This window comes from Hoplias malabaricus, chromosome 3, assembly GCF_029633855.1.
Source record: "Hoplias malabaricus isolate fHopMal1 chromosome 3, fHopMal1.hap1, whole genome shotgun sequence".
In the NCBI taxonomy this organism is placed as follows: Eukaryota; Metazoa; Chordata; class Actinopteri; order Characiformes; family Erythrinidae; genus Hoplias; species Hoplias malabaricus.
In genome coordinates this window covers 27,227,161-27,245,931 of record NC_089802.1, presented here as the reverse complement: position 1 = coordinate 27,245,931, position 18,771 = coordinate 27,227,161, and the positions used below count along the sequence as shown (strand labels likewise).

General features: G+C 43.7%; 1 protein-coding gene across 1 annotated transcript; it reads right to left on the bottom strand.

Annotated features, from left to right (window-relative positions):
- Positions 1–13,024: 13,024 nt before the first annotated feature.
- On the bottom strand, positions 13,025–16,916 carry LOC136691387 (bone morphogenetic protein 2-B-like). The gene is made up of 6 exons (XM_066663949.1): positions 16,817–16,916; positions 15,722–15,898; positions 14,911–15,041; positions 14,318–14,434; positions 13,937–14,105; positions 13,025–13,449 (listed from the first exon to the last, which is right to left on the bottom strand). Exons 1-6 carry the CDS (start codon positions 16,914–16,916, stop codon positions 13,025–13,027), a joined length of 1,119 nt encoding a protein of 372 aa, XP_066520046.1.
- Between the last annotated feature and the right edge of the window lie 1,855 nt (positions 16,917–18,771).

Below are 18,771 nucleotides of genomic sequence, written 5' to 3'. Positions count from 1 at the left end.
GTTCAGTACCTTTGGGACGAGTTGTGATCCAGAACTCACTATGCTAATGTTCCTGGGGCTGTGTGCCATTAAATCCTCACAGCAAATATTCCAGCATCAGGTGTAAAGCCTTTCCAGTCGAGCCTGCAGTGCCCTATTCTTACCGCCCTGCTGACACAGTCCCAGAGGGAGTGCTGCGCTGAGCGCTATATGGGGACTTTCCCCAGTGGAGGACACAGTAAACTAAGGGCTGAGGGTATATTATGGTACTGTGTGGTAGGGCTGGGCAATTAATCAGCAATTAATCGGTATTGAGATATTAACTTTATATATATATATATATAATATTAACTTTTTAATTTTTTTTAACTATTTGTTCTTTTTTGGTTAATTCTATTAAAACGTCCCCATGGTGTGTTCATATACTGTGCCTTTAAACCCTCACTACTGCACTGTAATCACATGAGTTTGCCCTGTCCAATCAGCCACATGGAGGAGAACCTAAACACGGAGGTAGACCGAGCGACTGGAGTGGCTCGTACCAAAGAGAAATGCTGCGTCTGTGGTTTGGACATGTTCTGACTTTAGTGAAGATGACACCGAACATAAAGAAGTCAAATGTAAACACAGAGAAAAACCAGTTTCAGACCAAAGTGAATCTCCCAGTCTGTTTCACACTGAACACAATCACACAACGAATATGAACAGAGCACGGCTCAGTCACAGAGACAGAGCTCCCAGCCGCATCGTAAACACACACCCCACCTTTTTCAATGCTACACAGCATTTACCAGGAGAATGTTCGAACATTTAATTACAATAACACACTACACAAAGACACTTTAAAACTTATTATTACATTTTGGCTCTGAAAACAAAGAAGCAGAGGGCAGTCTGGATGAATGTTGACGTCATGTGGAGGATCTCTAACCACTGAGAGGTTCTTCCACAGCACTGACCCCTTTCTAACCCCTATATTCAGTGAGTGAGGGGTCAATAAAGGTCATTAAAGACCCTTTTGTCACCCTGCATTTCTCTTCCTCTGATCAGCAGAGCGATGTTGGACCTTGTGGAGAACCTAAGCTGTACGCTGGGGTGGATTTGCTGATGTGGAGAAGGTGTGAGGGGAAAGAAGAGCAGGTCTTTACTGTAAGAAATACATGATGCTTGAAATAGAGCAGCATTGCTAACAGGGCAGGGGCAGTGGGGATGGAAGTAGGCCACGGTGTAAAGACTTAGACGCCGTAAATCAGTTTCACTTCAGAGAAACTGAGATCTGTTCAGACACTTTAAATGTTGGTATTTATTAAAATAATGAAATTGTTATATTGCCTCCTCCAGGGCATTCTTGCCTTGTGCCCAGTGATTCCGGGTAGGCTCCAGACCCACCGCCGCTCTGAACTGGCTAAGGGCTACAGACAATAAATGAAAATGAATAAATGAAATTGTTATATTGCTTTCTACTTATGAATATGAACAAAAAAACACTTTATTTAGAAATAAACAATAGAAATCCTACAGTCACCACAAATTTATGATGTTAAAACTGAGTTGACAATTTTGCAAATAACTTTTTAATGTGGTCAGATGTTAGAAATGGGTGTGAGGTCTGAGGCTGGGATTATTTGATGTTTGAGGTTGAGAGTATTTGAGGTCTGAGGCTTTGTTAGGCACGAGGGGTGCGGACTGACGGAGGGCGGACGCAAACGCTAATAACACAGACTTTATTTAACAGGAAATTAACAACACAAACATTAACAAACTAGGGGGCAAACACTAAGCGAGGGAAGAACAAGACTACGAACGAGAATCGGGAACAAACAGTACAAAGAGCAATACCATACAAAGAACAAGGCGAACATTACAAAGAACAACTGACATAGAAAGCCATACGAACAACAATGAACGACACCAGGAAGTGAGGGAAGGGGACTTAAATACAACAACAAATGAGAAACACCTGAAACGGATAATGAGAGTAAAGACAATGAGGCGGAAGAGAAAACAGACGAGACGAGGGCGTGACAGGCTTGGATTATTTGATGTTTGAGGTTGAGAGTAATTGAGGTCTGAGCCTGGGATTATTTGATGTTTGAGGTTGAGAGTATTTGAGGTCTGAGGTTGGGATTATTTGAGGTTTGAGTTTGAGGCTGGGATTATTTGACGTTTGAGGTTGAGAGTATTTCATGTTTGAGGCTGAGAGTATTAGAGGTTTAAAGCTAAAAGTATTTGATTTTTGAGACAAAGAATATTTGAGGTTTGAGGCTGAGTGTATTAGATTGATGCCAAGAGTGTTTGATGTTTGAGGTTGAGAGTATTTGAGATGTGAGGCTGAGTGTATTGATGCTGAGAGTATTTGAGGCTTGGTGCTGAGATCCTTTGAGTATATTTGAGGTCTGAGTCTATGCTAGGCTATCAGGCCTAGCCTCTCATGGTAATCAGATTCCAGTGGCCCCTCATTCTGCTCCTAAAGTTGTGTGTGACACTTGTTGGGGTGATGCAAGGGGCTATTTTTGACTCGCCTGTTTGTGAGAGACAAATGAGTCACTCTCGCACCCACCTCCACCCAAACAGACTGAGTGTCCACCGGGGAAAACAGGCGCTGGGCTCTGGCTGCGGGTGAAAAGCTGTTGTCGTCAGTTTAGGAGGCTGAGAGGTATTAACCGCTTGTGCTCCTCCAAACCAAAATAGCAGATGATCATTTCCATTTTATCTGTGTGCCACCGGACACAGAGTGGATGTGTGGCTCTTTAGCCCCTACCCACGACCCTGCTCCGTTTGGGCTCCCCAGTGCCTCCTGAGATCTGGTTCAGTAGCCTGCCTTCTCCTACATCTTACATGGATTCCTACCTTTTCCCTTCAATCAGCTGCATCCGTGTGAAGATGCCTGGTGTAATTTAACACTCTGCTCAGTGAACGCAAGGTCTGCAGCAGGGGGGCTTCTAAAAAAAAGACAACTACAAGGATTTCTTCTGGTGTTCTGCAAAACATCTCAATGGATTTGTTTGAGGGCTGAATTGGAAATCGATTCACGATGTAAATGGTAAGTCAGAAACACTCACCTCTAATTCATCGACTCTGTCAGAATGAACTTTGTTAGCTTCCAGTGGGTGTTAATGTAGAAGTACAAGTTATTTCTAAGAACTTTCTCATGGTCTTTTAAGACTGAAACTTTCACAAAGTGTAAAGAGAAGGTGGTGTTTTATGGCTGTAATAACAACTACAAAAAGCAAGATCAAAAACAGAGACTTAGGTTTTAGAGGTTTTAACTGCTTTTTTGAACAGTTTTTAAAGGACTTCACTGAGATAGATAATAAGTAATGAGGGAGCTATTGTTGTGAACATCAGGAGGGATATTAAGATTATTCTAGGACCACATGTCCTTGTCCAGGAGTCCAGTTTGAAGTAATAAGACTTAGTCATAGTCATGGCTTTTTCATTCTGGGACATTTTTTTATGATAAACGGACCGACAGAGATGAGATGGTCTGAATAATTTTAAATAAAACACACACACACACACACACACACATATATATATATATATAAAGAAACATCCTGCAAACACCTTAGAAAACCTCTGTATATTTTTATATTCATAAGATCCACTTTTTACTGGTTATTTTCAGGACTTGTCACCTTACTGTAGTCCTTGGTTTCATGTAAATAACAGCTGTAGGGAATTCATCCAAACGGCAAGTTGATATGAAATTATGAGCCCTGGAAAAAAGCAGCAGGGTCCAGATCATCTTGGCCACTTGCTTGGTTCATGGTGCATAAATGTCTCGAGAGTTTTACCCTTGGTCAGCACTGAACTTCGGTCATGTTAATTAACCCCGAAAATACGAGCTCAATCGAAGAGATAAAGTGCACCGAGGAGCAGGAGAATTTTGTGTGGTGTCTGAGAGGATGCTGGGGTCCAAGTGAGGAGATTATTATGAGTTACAGAAGGGAAGACAGAAGCATTCAGCTGCCTTAGGATGTTTCAGTATATATATATTTCTCAAAACCAATTCCTGAGGGGGACACAAAATCCCTTTGATTAATGGCACAGGCCCTATGTTCAACCAGTAATACCAAGACAGGTCTGTAGAGGGCACAATTTTTTATGGGGCAGGGCTATCTTTCAAACCTAAAAACAAAATTCTTGTGTTTGTAAAGCACATTTTTTTTAAAATGGATATTACTGGGGTATGGCTCATACTCTGTGCTATTCTGGTTAAGCCGAGGGTCTTGTAGTCATGGCTGGGCTGATGCACATGGCCTGTGTGTTGGGCAGAAGGCAGAAAGCCATCCACCCTCCTCCAAAAATAGCTACTGTTTGGCATGGGGATATTTCTCTTCACTGTACTTATCCACACGATGGCTAACCACATACCTCAGACAGGATCTCATGGTCCTTATCTGGTCTGCTAGATGGAGTTAGACTCAATCCTCCAAAGACATCATCTTATAGACCACAAAGGCACATTTGCAAATCAGAATTATCACAATGTCACAATTGTTAAGGTGTTGTTTGTCCGCATAACTGTTGACTTTTGTAGTAAGGGCTTAGAATATTAAGCCCATTACCTACAGAGTATGGTAGCAGAAATGAACTTGCAGGAATGTAATACATCCTTATGTATTTACAGGAGAAAGATGGCAGTGGATAAAGTCTGGATATGGCAACCTGAGTGAGCCTGACTACACACTCACCATGAGCTGTCTAGAAAAAAGGCTTGTGAGCCATAAAGCAAACATGCAGCACTCTGGCTACCTGGATAACTTCATGGACGAGACGGATCGAGAGGTCATGAACCTCACGGACCGTGCTTTTAAGAGTCTATGCATCGGCGACGAGGCCATCTACAACGACTCAGAGTTCTCACCATCGCCGGTGAGCTGCCACAAACCACTGACTGAGGAAGTTCTAAAAAAGACTAGAGAAAACTCTTCCTCTGCTTCCAAGAAGCATGGAGCTCACCCCATCAATGGTGCAAAGAACACGTCGTGGCAGTTCAGCAAAGGTTCATCCCTTTTTTCAGCATTTACGGCTGGGAAAAATGGAGATTCCACCAAGAAGACGAACGGGGAGTCGTGGGACAAATCAGCCTTGCTTAGCATCCAAAAGGAACTGTCAGAATTTTCCTCTGACTTGCAGAACAATCTCGCAGTCGATCACGGCTCCCAGGTCAGTAGTCATTATAAGTCCACCGAGAGAAGCAACAAATCCAGCAAGGACATGTCCACGCAATCTGGGAAGACAACCAAGAGTAAACATGGCAAATCCAGCAAGCTTAAAAAACTGAATTCTCAAAATTTCTTCCTCCACAGTGAATTCAGTCCGTTCCAGTCCTGGAGGGACTTGAACAAGTTTCCCTTTGAACTGGACGACATAGAAATTTTCCAAAACAACCGGCCACCCGAATGGTATGATTCTCCACTTTACAAAAAGCTAACCATGTCACACAGACTCCACACTGAGGCAAAGAAGGAGAGGGAGTGTCAAAACACTTCACTCCCAGCACTTCCAGATAAACGTGAAGCCAAGGTATCACAACAACAAACACAGACTGAGAAAACCATGCCTCTAGAAACAGAAAACCACACCGAAATCCGAGCTGAGAGTAAGCCTCAGGTTTTGCTGCCACCCTCTGTGTGTGAGCTGAGGTGTCAGTCTGAAGGTGACCACTGCGCCCCCTGGAGGAAAAACAGACACAGGACAAAAAGTGGGGGTCAAAGCATTTTGAGCTCGCTTGCCTGTGAACGGGCCAATCCCGAGAGTGCGCTGCCAAAGAAAAAGGAGGTGAAGATGATGGAGGAACAAGCCTCAAGTTCAACCCCGTTCAACATCTCACAGCTGTTGACTCCGGTTATTCCCTCCAGGCAAGGAACGGGAAGCTCTGAGATACTTCAAGCTTTCCTCTCACCTTCCACTCTAGATCTCCCACCTCTTTCTGAAACAGAGAAGCGTCCATCACCTGAAATAAAACGGGAAAACTACAAATCCATGGCCTCGAGTCTGCTGTTCAACCTCAAGGACAACAGAAAACGGGTCAAGGCCATGTACAGTCCACCCAAGTTCAAAGGTTTAGACTCAGCAGATCAAAACAAACTCTCTCCACTCATTGAACAGGTCAGTACCACAAATACAGAGGAGATGCCTGAGATTCCTAACACTACAATCACATCACCGGCTCCTGAGATAACCGAAGAGTCTCCAGTGAGCCTTCTTCCAGTGCAGCACAACTCACCTCAGAATGGGCCAAAAAGTGGGTGTTTGCTTGATGACTACTTGGCACTCAGTCTGCTGCAAGCTGGACCTAGCAGCTCTCCTATTAAGCCTTTGAAATCTAAGAAAGCCACATACCCATCTTTAAATTTGTACCCCAAAGCTGCTTCCACAGGATCTGACACTAAAGAAAATGTTGGTCCTCGTCCTACAACAGAGAAAACCTTCAAGCAAGGACAGGATGTAGACTGTAAGCCTGAGAAGGATGGCAAGGAGTATCAGGGAAAGCATGGTATGACTACACCTGCTGTAAATCAGAATAAAACTATAGACAGTTCAGATAAGGGAAGCAGCACTATGAACTGTTCTAAGGCTAAAATTACAACAGGAGAAATACAGACTGTGACAAACCTTAAGGAAAAATATCCCCTTGCATTTCTAAATAAGGACAAGCCAATATCAGATGCTCTGATACCTTCCAGTGGCAGGAATCAGGACAAACTGAGCACAGAGACAGGAAAGCTAGATCAGGACTGTCTTAGAAAGGAGCCAAAACCTAAACATGTGTTTTCATCAAGACAGAACAACTACATCAAAAGTCAAAGATACATGAGTGTAGATGAACTGGAGGAGGATTTTTATGGTGAAGAAGAGGTAGGGTCTGAGGTGGTAAAAGATAATAACAATGATGTAAGGGTCAGGGAAGTGGTCAGGAATAAACAGAACGTAGGTGTACATAAGGCTAAAGAACACGTTGATGGAAAACCAGATGGAAATGATGAGCTTGGCATAAAGGGTTTTATGAATGTTTCGGCAGGTGAAAAGAAAATAACCAAGAATGACTCTTTCTCTATGAAAGGCAACACATATGCAAAAAGAGCACTGTTCATGCCAAAAGAGAAAGAGGTCAACAAGACAGCTCCAAAGAAAGAGAGCATAGTGTTTGATAAGTTTGATCTAGCAAAGGCAGCTTTGGAGGAAGTGATAGCAGAGAGAGAACAAAGAAAAAAGCAAAGTCAAACCCAAATCAAGAAAGAACCAGACTTAGGCAATCAGGAGGAATACAAGCAGGTTAGCATGGATACCTTAACCTCGAGGCAGAAGAACACATTAGAAAGTTTTATAGAGGGCAGAAGAGGTCAGAAGGTGGTCGATTCTGATTTTAAACCAAGCAGTCAAATTGTTCAGAGTGTGTCAGAAATGGAGACCAAACATGGGCAAAGTCATGTGGCTGAGGTAAATTTAGCCGGGCCTTGTAAGCAGGAAGGTACTAGTGGTTCTGCGGCTGGACAAATAAAATATACAGAGAGAGAGAGATCTGGCAGAGGCAGACGACAAAGTGAGACAGATAATGTCAAGCCACTGGATAAAGTGACAGAACATAAAGAAAAAGAGCTTGTGTTTGTGAAAGAGAGTTCAAGAGTTTCAGATACCAACAGTTATTCTAGGCAAGGCGAAGGGTCAACTGCTAAGAAAAAGAGCCCCAGTTATAAACCAGATATTCCTCCTAGAAGAGGCAGGGCCAGTTCTCAAAATGAGGAGAGATTAGCATATGAAACTGCAGGAGAGGATGCTAAAAAATCAGTTCTAATGGAAGAATCCCTCAGCAGAAAAGTGAAAGCTAACTTACCCAAGGATAGAGGGCCGGTAAGAGGACACGTGTCAAACCTTAAGGAAAGATTTGACAGAGGTCAGCGCTTGCAAAGCATAGATGTTCAAGAATGTTTGACCCAAAGAAAGGGTCCCAAAGTTAATGTTAAAAATGATACAACCAAACAAATGTCCACGGATGTCCCTGAAAGTGCCCTTGCACCTGAAACCGCATCAGCAAAAAATAATTACAATGCTACAGAGATGAATTCTGAAAAGGAATCAGGCCAAGCTTTAAAACCAGCTGTGAGGGATGTAGTAAAGACAGCTGGAGAGTGTGATGATGCTCACAGTACTGAAGTTATTGGACAATGTGTTATGTCAGCAGAGAAAGAGGATGCAAATAAAACAGAGCTTGAATGTGCTGCTGAAGTTTTCCAGGAGCCAGATGACAAACAAGACACCTGCATAGATCAAAAAGACAACTCTGGCGAAGATTTTCTTGGCATTTCTGGAAAGTCTGGTGTAGAAAAGGAACAGGTAAAACCTGGCAGTGAATCTCAGAATGAAATCACAGCAAAGACACCAGAAATCTCTGAATCAGTACAAAATGACACTACCACACACAGTATAATGGTTTACGATATTCTTCAAGAATCAAAATCGCTGGATAAGCAGTTAGATTCCTCACAAAAAACAGAAGCAGAAGAAAGGAAAGGTGAAGAAAAATCTGAGATAACAAGTGAACCATCTATTTCTGAGAGAATCCTTTCCCCTCCCAGTGATGTGGAGAAAGGAGGGTGGGTTCGATGCTTAATAGAGTCAGCAAGAAACCTAACACCAACAAGTCAGTCCAACGCATCTTCACCTATGATGGGAAAACCTGCTTTATTCAAAGTGAAAGACAACACCTTTAGTGCATCCCCTGTTACCAAAACTGTAAGACCCATCCTGCATAAAACTATCCCAGAAAGTATGCTACCCTGGTCTCCTAGGGAAAGTTTAAGTGGATCTGAAAGGGGTGAGGACCTTTTTAAGGACTGTGTGGAGCTACAAAGTCCAACTGTACTTTCCCCAACTCCACCTTGCACACCTGTCAGAAGCCCCCAACTCAACCTGTCACTGCTGCCACTCTTATCCTCTCCGGCCACTCAACTCACCACAATCAAGGAGGGGAAAGAGCAAATGGACACTCTCACGATCCCTGAAGAAGATGAGAGGCAATCCGGAGTGAGCTCTGTTTCCGAAGGCATAGAGAGTTGTGGGACAAGTACAGGAGATATCACAGAAGAATCGACATCCCTCTCTGCTCCTGCAGATGGCACAGAAGAATCTAAGGCCCCAAGCGAGAGATCAGGATCTGCCTGTAGCGGCTTTGAAAATCAATCTCAGTGCAAACCTCCAGTCGTGCCTCCCAAAAGTGAGAAGGCCTTGCGGCGTGCCATGAAGCTGACTACAAGGAGGATCCAGAAAACAGAGGCCAAACCCAAAACGGAGCGCAAAGGCCGGAGCAGTGAGAAGAGCGTGAATCCCAAACCTGAGAGGAGGCACCACAGCACTGATGGCAGGACAAACCACAGGGCACACAGCATAGACCAAAGCGCTGAAGAAAATAATGAGAAACTTTGGTTGAGGGCTCACAGACGTGAAAGGCATGAACAACAAGAGAGCCAGAGTCAGGAAAAGGATGCAGGAGGAAAACCACAACACGAAAGCCATGGCTTTCGAGCCGCTAACGAAGATGCAAGAACATGCATTAAGGAAGAAAGAATCCTCCCAAGGACTTCGGAGGCTCTTGGTGAAAGACTGGGTCGTACCACTGTGAAACACTCCCCTGATAAACTGGATCGAAGGGCCCAGAGTTTGGACAGATTCTTGGGCGGTAAACCTGCACTCGTTTCACGAATGAACAGTGAACCTTCAGCCAACCCCTGCACGCTGAAGAGATCGCCTTTGCGTCAAAACAGCCTCGAACATACCTACCCAGCTACGCCTGCCAACATCATCACCCAGTCCTTCCCAATGACCCAAAGGAAGCTGCTACAGGATCCTGATTCTGGGCAGTATTTTGTGGTGGACATGCCAGTGCAGGTCAAGACAAAAACCTTTTTCGACCCAGAGACAGGAAGTTACGTCCAGCTGCCAGTTCCGTCTCCTGAAACCCCAAAGGCCAAGTCCATAGAGGTCTTGAATGCACCTCCTCTTGTGCTTTATCATGGCTTTGTTCCAGTGTCTGTCTCATCCTTACCAGCACCGAAATCCACCATCAATTTAGGCTCAGTGTTGTCCCCTGTTGAGTCCAGTGAAATGGAAAGGCATGAGGACATTTATCAGCAGTGCAAAGCTGTTGGACGACCCTATCTTGAGCCTTCCCATACAGCCCAGGAACACTTAGCACAAGACGGAATCAGCGGTGTTAGCTGAGTGCATCTGAATTCAGGCACTGAGACTTTAACGGTTCGAAATAATGGTGCAGCATGCTGGGTAAAAGCTTGTACCCCACGTTTCTGTACCTATAAAGATCAATGTTTAATTCTGATCTGAAAATAGTTCCCTCACTGCCAGAGGCACTGTTTTGTAATGATAACCTGAAGCTAGACTGGTTTATTGTGCTGTTATTAACACTAGCGCTTTTCCAGATTATTTTGATACAGGTTGTATTTTAAGTACTTTTTTCAGATTAACAGGATGCACTGAAATAAGACATGCGATGTAGTTGCTTTATGTGCAGGGTGACCAGACGTCTGAAGCCAGAACATGGGACAAAGTGTCAGGGAAAGGGGTGGTTGTGGTGAATTTCATATTAAAATATATAGCACCTCTTCAAATGTTAATACATTAGCTCAATTTCTACTCACATTTTGTTGGAAGCGCTGGGTTCTTCTTCGTCCACTGGCTTGAGGAATTTGTTTTTGTTTTGAATCACATGTTGGTGCACACTGATTTATGCTTTCTCAAGAATTTATATTCCATTTCAAGCTGAACATTGAAAGAACAAGATAATTTGGCGTGTCAGAAGAGTGATGCTAAATTAGTTAATATCTGTATTAACGTAGCATGATGTTTGGAAAATCAGTGACAGTGATTGGCTCCACCAGTGTACTGATATTTATCTTTTGAAATATCAGGTGTACAAATACATTTTACGTGTTTTTGTGTGGCGTATTAATGTAATGCAAAATTCAAACATTCTCTGATATTTATCATTTTGCGGCGTTTCATTAAATATTAAACAAAATATCACCTAAAAATGAAACGGTGTAAAAAGTGAAGAGTTTATTGGGCGCTGCATTTGTTCTGAGCTCCATCAGGGAAAAGCTGCAGAAGACTGTGATGGGTTTGTTCTGTTCTTGGGGATAATACTGTGTCCAAAAGTCCGCGTGAATGTGGGTTTAGACCATTTACAGATGGGGTCAGTTTTAGAGATCGGAAACGCAGCGCAGTAATACTTCTTTTTTAGGTTATTTCCTGTTGACTAAAATGATAATTCATTTCACTCATTTATTCATTTTCTGTAACCTTTATGCCAGTCCTTCAGAGGGTGACACACACTCAAACATTCACTCACACATTCACACATACAGACACTTTTGAGTCTCCAGTCCATCTACCAACTTGAGTTTTGGAAGCATGGGAGGAAACCGGAGCACCCAGAGGAAACCCACACAGACACAGGGAGAACACACCACACTCCTCACAGACAGTCACCCGGAGGAAACCCACGCAGACACAGGGAGAACACACCACACTCCTCACAGACAGTCACCCGGAGGAAACCCACACAGACACAGGGAGAACAATTACACTCCTCACAGACAGTCACCTGGAGCGGGACTCAAACCCACAACTTCCAGGACCCTGGAGCTGTGACAGAGACACTACCTGCTGCTCCACCGTGTCGCTCATAAAATGATAATGGTCATTTTTAATACGACACAACTGTCACTGTAAAATGACAAAAGAGTGGAGAATGAAGGTTGATTTACAATTATACAGTACACAAAAAACTTTACATTTTACTTGTACAGCTAAAAAATGGTGTGCGAGTTTTACATGAGTTTTACATATCTGGCTGATTTTTTCCTGTTGATCTTCCTGCAATTTGTTGTTGTTGTTGTATCTGACACAGGGCAAATGTACATACTATAAAAATAATTTGGGACACCAGGCTGCAGGTGACTGCCCTGGTGACTGACCCAGGATGTCTGGTTACCCTATCTGTGTGTCTTAAAAGGACTATTTAAATGCCTTTGTTTCTGAGTGTGTTTTGGAATGAATGACGTTCAGGAGTTGTCAGCTTCATACGATGTAAACCATTCCAATAAAAACATCTCGATGAGTACAGATGCTGTTCAGTGATGATATACATACTCATGCCACTGTTTAGTGCTGCGCTGCCTGAGACTATGGAGTTATTAATTGTTAGTTAGCATTAAGCTAACGCTTGTGCATGTGAGTATAATGTTTGTCTTTAAGCTGTTTGTACAGGATTCATAAACACCATCAAAACAACAAACAACACGTCTGTGATGAAGCTAGCATCTATGTAGAGCCCATCTCTATGGAGGTTTTAGTTGTATATTAGCGTTAAGCTAATGTTGGTGCAGGTGTAGGTGAGAATTGATATCTTTGCTCTTCGGCTCCCCCTACAGTTGCAGAGTGTAATTCACTTTTACAGCGCTGTCTTGTAATCTAGTGGGAGGGAGGTCTGGGTTCCTACCCTTCTCCAAAATTACAGAGCACAGTTTCTGCAGTGCTGAGCCTGGAGTAACAGCTGCAGATGTTCTATTTTTCCAGTTACAGCACAGTAGAGCATCACAGTGATTTTGAAGCTGTAATTTTAAGGTCAAAAAGCTACACATTGTTACTTTAATGCCTTAAGTTCTGCTCCTGAAGTTACAACCAATGAGTTTCAGTAGGCATTTCAAGATTTTAACCCTTGTGTTCCCAGACAAACTGAATATTGAAGTGGGAGTATTACTACGGCACTTTTATATCCAACAGGTTTGATGAAGATTGAATATAAAATAACTGAAATAAAATAATTTTTTTTTTATTAATTCTAAGAAAATGTTTAACTTTATGATACTTTTCCATAAACAGCACACACAGCGTGTTATTGCTTTCTGTTGCAACAAAATGTCGTTTATTTATTTGATCATATGGACTAATAAACATCTAATGAATGTAATAAAACATTGAACAGTGATCAGATTTAGTGTAGACCCAAAGCCAGACCCTTTCAGTGGCAGCCGCAGCCTCCCGCCACCATGTCATCATACTGTTTCAGCACAACATTCTCCTCATCGTCAAAATAGAGTAAGCTGATTGGGTGGAGAGTGTCTGGCACACAGCAGGGTCTCTCCACCGTGGGTGAGAGTTTAAGTGCATCCACTATGGACTGGACGATGGCGTGGTTAGTCGCTCGTAGACTGCCGCCCAGTGGGAATGGACACGTCCCCACGCAGTGGTACGCATTGTATCCTCTGGGGGATATGATCCAGCCAGACCAGCCAATTTTAGCAAAATCCACGTAGAGAGGAGCTCTCTGACACGTTACTAACTGCTCCTTGTCTGGTGAGAAGTGGGATGTGCTCCTGCGCATACGTCCCTGAGACTGCCGAGGTGTTTTAGAGTCTAAGTCCAGGGGTGATCCACTGCTCGGACCTGGACATAGACAGAAAAAGATAAGTGTTAGTTGTTTGTGTGTGTGTTGGCCTCTTCACTTTTACAGTACTGTCCTGTAATCAAGCAGGAGGGAGAAGTGCTTTCCTACCCTTTTGCAAAAGTTACATAGCACAGTTTCTGCAGTGCTTAGCCTGGCGTAGCAGCGACAAAGGCTCTATTCTCTCTGTTACAGCTCAGTGGAGCTTCACAATGATTTTGAAGCTGTAATTTTAAGGTAAAATACTACCTAGTGTTGCTTTAAAATCAGAATAAGTATAAAGTAAGATAAATAAATATGGAGGTAGAATATAATGAAAATAAACAGAGAAAACACATTTTAAAGAGAGTCTGGAATAGAAATGAGAAAAATAAAAACAAAGTTAATACACTGTTAAAATGACTGTAATTAGTAATGTTTTGAAAAGCTAATGAAATCACACAGCTTTGTAAAGGCACAGTGCAGTCTCTCCTGACACAGGAGCTTTACCTGAGAGTCTGTGACCATCGTTTGAGTACACAACCAGATACACATCGTTTTTCTCTGACGTCTGTACGCCCCCTGCTGGTACGGATGTCTCAAACCACTGTCCCGACGGCAGAGTCGACACCAGCAGGATGCCATTGTTTGTGCCGCTGTTGAGAATCCATTTTGTTGCCTGTTATAGGACGGTATCACAGAAGTTTTCATCAGCGTTTTGTAAATGCTATTTGTGCTATTATTTCCATTACCTGATGCTTTTTGAGCTTCTGCTAAAGGAAAGCTACTCAGAAGTGAAAGGCAACTGCCCAGATCTGTCACATCAGTTCACAGATGTTGACTAAGGCTTAACGCTTTTTTAAATACCATCTGTTTTGGACAGGAACGTACCGTGTTTGTGATGTTGAACACCTCCCACCCTGTGGCATTCAGAGGCAACAGTCTGGACGTTATGAGATTCCCACGCCATGGTTTCACTTGGCCGTCCAGCACTTCGTACAAATCAACCTACAGTTTAGGAAACATAAGAGGAGTCAGAGGAAATGCAGTGTGCTAGCGAGTATTCATTAAAAAGCCATTCTAAAATCTCTGCACTTGACGTCAGATGTGGAGCACAATCAGAGCAGCTTGTTTTATCCTGTGTTTTCTGACTTACTGGCAGCACAGAGTAAACTGACTGTGGTATTGTTTCACAGTGTGTGGGTTGGTGGGCTCCAGATTCAGACAATAATCTACAAGAGATTTCTTCATATTATATCCACTTTAAAGGATTAATCTGTTAGTTGCACAAGATTACAGTCCTTCTGTGAAGAGATGGGGTGGACTAGTGTAACATCAATGGGTTCTTACACCAACCATCTATCTTCTCATTGCTACTTAGCAGCTCAACCCATAGGCACAGCATTTCATACAGTGTTCATTGTCACTGAAACAATTCCGTCGAACTTCTAAAACCCTCAGTGTTTTAGTGCACTAAATCTTACTTTATAAAAGTGATGCCCCATCAGAAATGGCTGGGAGCGCCGAAACCAGCGGAGTTCTGCTTTAACCATCTTCTCACTCAGGTTGAAGGACGTCAGGTTGAAATAGTGAAAGGCTCCGTTGGACTGCACTGCTGAAATAAACAGAAATCTAACAGCTTAACACACTATGATCATTGCATTTAACCCATCCATCGCGGTGTGAACACACACACTCTAGTAATTAGGGGCAGTGAACACACATACACCCGGAACAGCAGGCGCTTGGGGAGCAGTTTAGGAATTAGGCTTTGCTCAAGGGCACTCCAGCTGTGGATGGTCTCAGCGGTCTTGGGGATCAAACCGGCAAGCCCAGTCCTCTAACCATAATCCTGCAGCCTTTCTGAAAAACTAACACCATAGCAATTTAATATTTACTAAAAACAAACTGTCTTTCATGCAGTAACTCACATGTTTCTAAAGATAAGCTTTTATTTTAACTGTTTATTCTATGGTCCGGTTGCTCTGCCTCAGGGATAGTGTCTGCCTTCTGAACCATTCAATACCTAGTTCTCACATGATCTCCCACATACCGCCCAATGACAGTAAAAAAAAAAAAAAACTAGAGTCTTCTAAACTTCCTGTAGAACTTACATTCGCATTTAAAGGCACTATATGTAGGCACTCCTGGACTTTGCGAATAGAGACACTGCACTAATGTCTGCACAACATGTTCAGGAGCGTCCACATATTCTTGCCTGATTTTGTGAGGGAAACCACCGATATTGTTTCAGGAAGTGTAAATACTCCAGCACTTTTGGGCACATTTACCCACCTGCATAGCTCCTCACCACATTTCCGTCCAGTTTGTTGTGGTTCTGTAAGATATCGCTGGGCTCTGTCATTGCTGTGTAGAGCTCCATCATGAACTGAGGGACTTTACTGTTCCGCACACTGTTTCTCTGTTCCTTCAGACGAAGTAACTCACTCCATCTGTGCTTCTTAAACTCCCCTGTAACCAGAACAGAGAACAAAGCTGCTGTAGACCATAGCAGCATTGACCTATAACATCTCTATCCTGGCGCTTCCCACGGCACTGTACCTACTCTACTGGACTCTACTCTGTTTGGTCCAGTATCACGTCTCTAACCCCATCTCTAAGGGGAACAGTGGGCTTTGGAAACCACAACAACGGCGGCGGTAACATTAAGCGGTGTTTACTTATGGTGTATTGGCGTGTTGTTGTTGTTGTTGTTGTTGTTTCGGACCAAACACAGCTCCGTCATTAGTTCAGACAGATCAGTAGAGTTTGTTCCTTCTTTGTTGCAGCGTCCAGCTCTCGCTGGATTCTTTCATCGGCCACCGATCCAAGGAGCATTTGAACCTCTTCAAAAGACCACGGCATAATTTTACGAGCTGCCGTCGTGAGTCGGATAAAAACAAAAGTGATCTCTGCTGCAGCTGGAGATTTTACAGATGGAGAGTTGGTGCTGGACGTCTGCGTTGCGTGGCGTAGAGTAACGACTCTCTCTGGACAATCAGTGCTCTGCAAGGTTTACACGCCAGAGTTGAGTCCCTACTCATCTCGCTCTGAATCACGAGAGAACAGCCACTAAACAAGAACCCGCTTCCAGAACCAGGACCTGATTTACCTGGTGGAGAAGTAAAAGTCGAGTCGAGTCGAATAGGGACCACGTGGTGAGGCACCATAATATTTGCATGTTTCAGAAATGCTGGGGTCCTTAAAAGTGCATTAAATTCCATATCCACCTTAAACCAAGTAACTGCAACAGCTGTGCTATTTAAGGTGGAATGCATAAGTATTGGATCTACTGGAGCCAAACAAACTACTCACTTATTTTCCCTTTCTATGGGAGTTATTGGGCTGACAATATTCTGAAAAGCCTTTGTTCATAAGAGTTACACTCACCTCTGTCTGTAAACTGATAAGTGTATGACTCTCCTGAAGCAGCATCGTGGAGAAATATCCAGGCGAGAATGGCCAGCAGAGAAGCGTTCAGTGGAGTCATCGCAAGCTGTGGAGATACTGAGAGGTGTGATGTGATGCTCTCTTGCTCTGGTGGGCAGCTTTTAAATCGGCTGTAAATTTGCCCAGGGTTTGTTTGCTGCCAGTGTGAAGATAAATAACACCAGCAGCATCAGATTCAAACAGCCGCTCTTGGTCTCATTCAGTCCTTCATTTCCCCCTGTCCTTTAAACTGCACTTCACTGTTAGTGCTAAATATTGTGTATTAAATTGTGAAAAAAAGAAAGTGAGGAAAGTAGATGGTGGGGGACAGTGTACAGTGGAGGTGAACAGAACCAGACGTCCTCCTCTAAAGGCCCCTCAGAGAAAGTGAGGACAGTAGATGGTGGGGGACAGTGGACAGTGGAGGTGAAAGGAACCAGACGTCCTCCTCTAAAACCCCTATCAGAAAGTGAGGACAGTAGACGGTGGGGGACAGTAGACAGTGGAGGTGAATGGAAGCAGACGTCCTCCTCTAAAACCCCTCACAGAAAGTGAGGACAGTAGATGGTGGGGGACAGTAGACAGTGGAGGTGAATGGAAGCAGACGTCCTCCTCTAAAAGCCCCTCACAGAAAGTGAGGACAGTAGATGGTGGGGGACAGTGGAGGTGAATGGAACCAGACGTCCTCCTCTAAAAGCCCCTCACAGAAAGTGAGGACAGTAGATGGTGGGGGACAGTGGAGGTGAATGGAACCAGACGTCCTCCTCTAAAAGCCCCTCACAGAAAGTGAGGACAGTAGATGGTGGGGGACAGTGGACAGTGGAGGTGAATGGAACCACACGTCCTCTTCTAAAAGGAGTGTGAGATGGAGGAGAAACAAAGTTCAACTGGAAAACCTGGATCCTTTACTGTGGTTAAGGTGTTTCTTGCTGGTAGTAGTGGAATTTCAGGTGGTCACTATGGAGACAAAGGGCTGTTAAAGTAGCAGTAGGTAGAATTTCTACTTAAAAATTACAGCTTCAAAATCACTGTGATGCTCCACTGAGCTGTAACAGGGAGAACAGGGTCTCTGTCATCACTACTCCAGCTTCAGCACTTCCAAAACTGCACTATGTAAATTTGGAGGAGGGTAGGAAACCCTCTTGAATTCAGGACAGTGCTGTATAGTGAACTACACTCTGTAACTCCAGTGTGGCGATGGCTGTGTGAATAGTAAAGGTTTCTCAGGAGGGTATTGAGATGCTGCTACACAGTAGCATATGTATTTATTTATTTCTGTGACTTTTATTTGCATATATTAAGACAAATTTCCCCCACTATTTGTTACTGTTATTTCTACATCTATGACAAAGAACACAAATCTACAAACAGATAATTCCTGACTGATTATTCTACTGTTTGTAACCAGTGGGGAGGCGGAGTGGGGGCTTTTCAAGCACTAAGAAATGACGTCAATGTGTAATGAACACACACACACACACACACGCACAGTGTGTATTACACTGTGTTATCTGTGTGCAGTCAGGATCCCTCTCAGACTCTTGAGTAAACTCAGCGACGCGACTCTGACGCAAACTGAACTCCACATTTACTCAGGGCTCTTCTCTCTGTGTTAATGGGGTTTTCCCAGCAGCCCCTGCTCCAGTCCCCGCTCCAGTCCCCGACAGCAGGGGTCTCAGAAGCAGACAAAGTCGCTAACAAAACACGGCTACAGGGACCAGGGCTGGCTTTATTTATATACATTCTGTGTGTGTGTGTGTGTGTGTGTGTGTGTGTGTGTGTATCCCTGTAATTCCAGTGGCCATTTTCCAGAAGCTTTGTTTGTTGATGGCCCTGGTAAAAGGCATCACAGTGGAGCAGCAGGTGGTGTCTCTGTCACAGCTCCATGGTCCTGGAGGATGTGGGTTCGAGTCCTG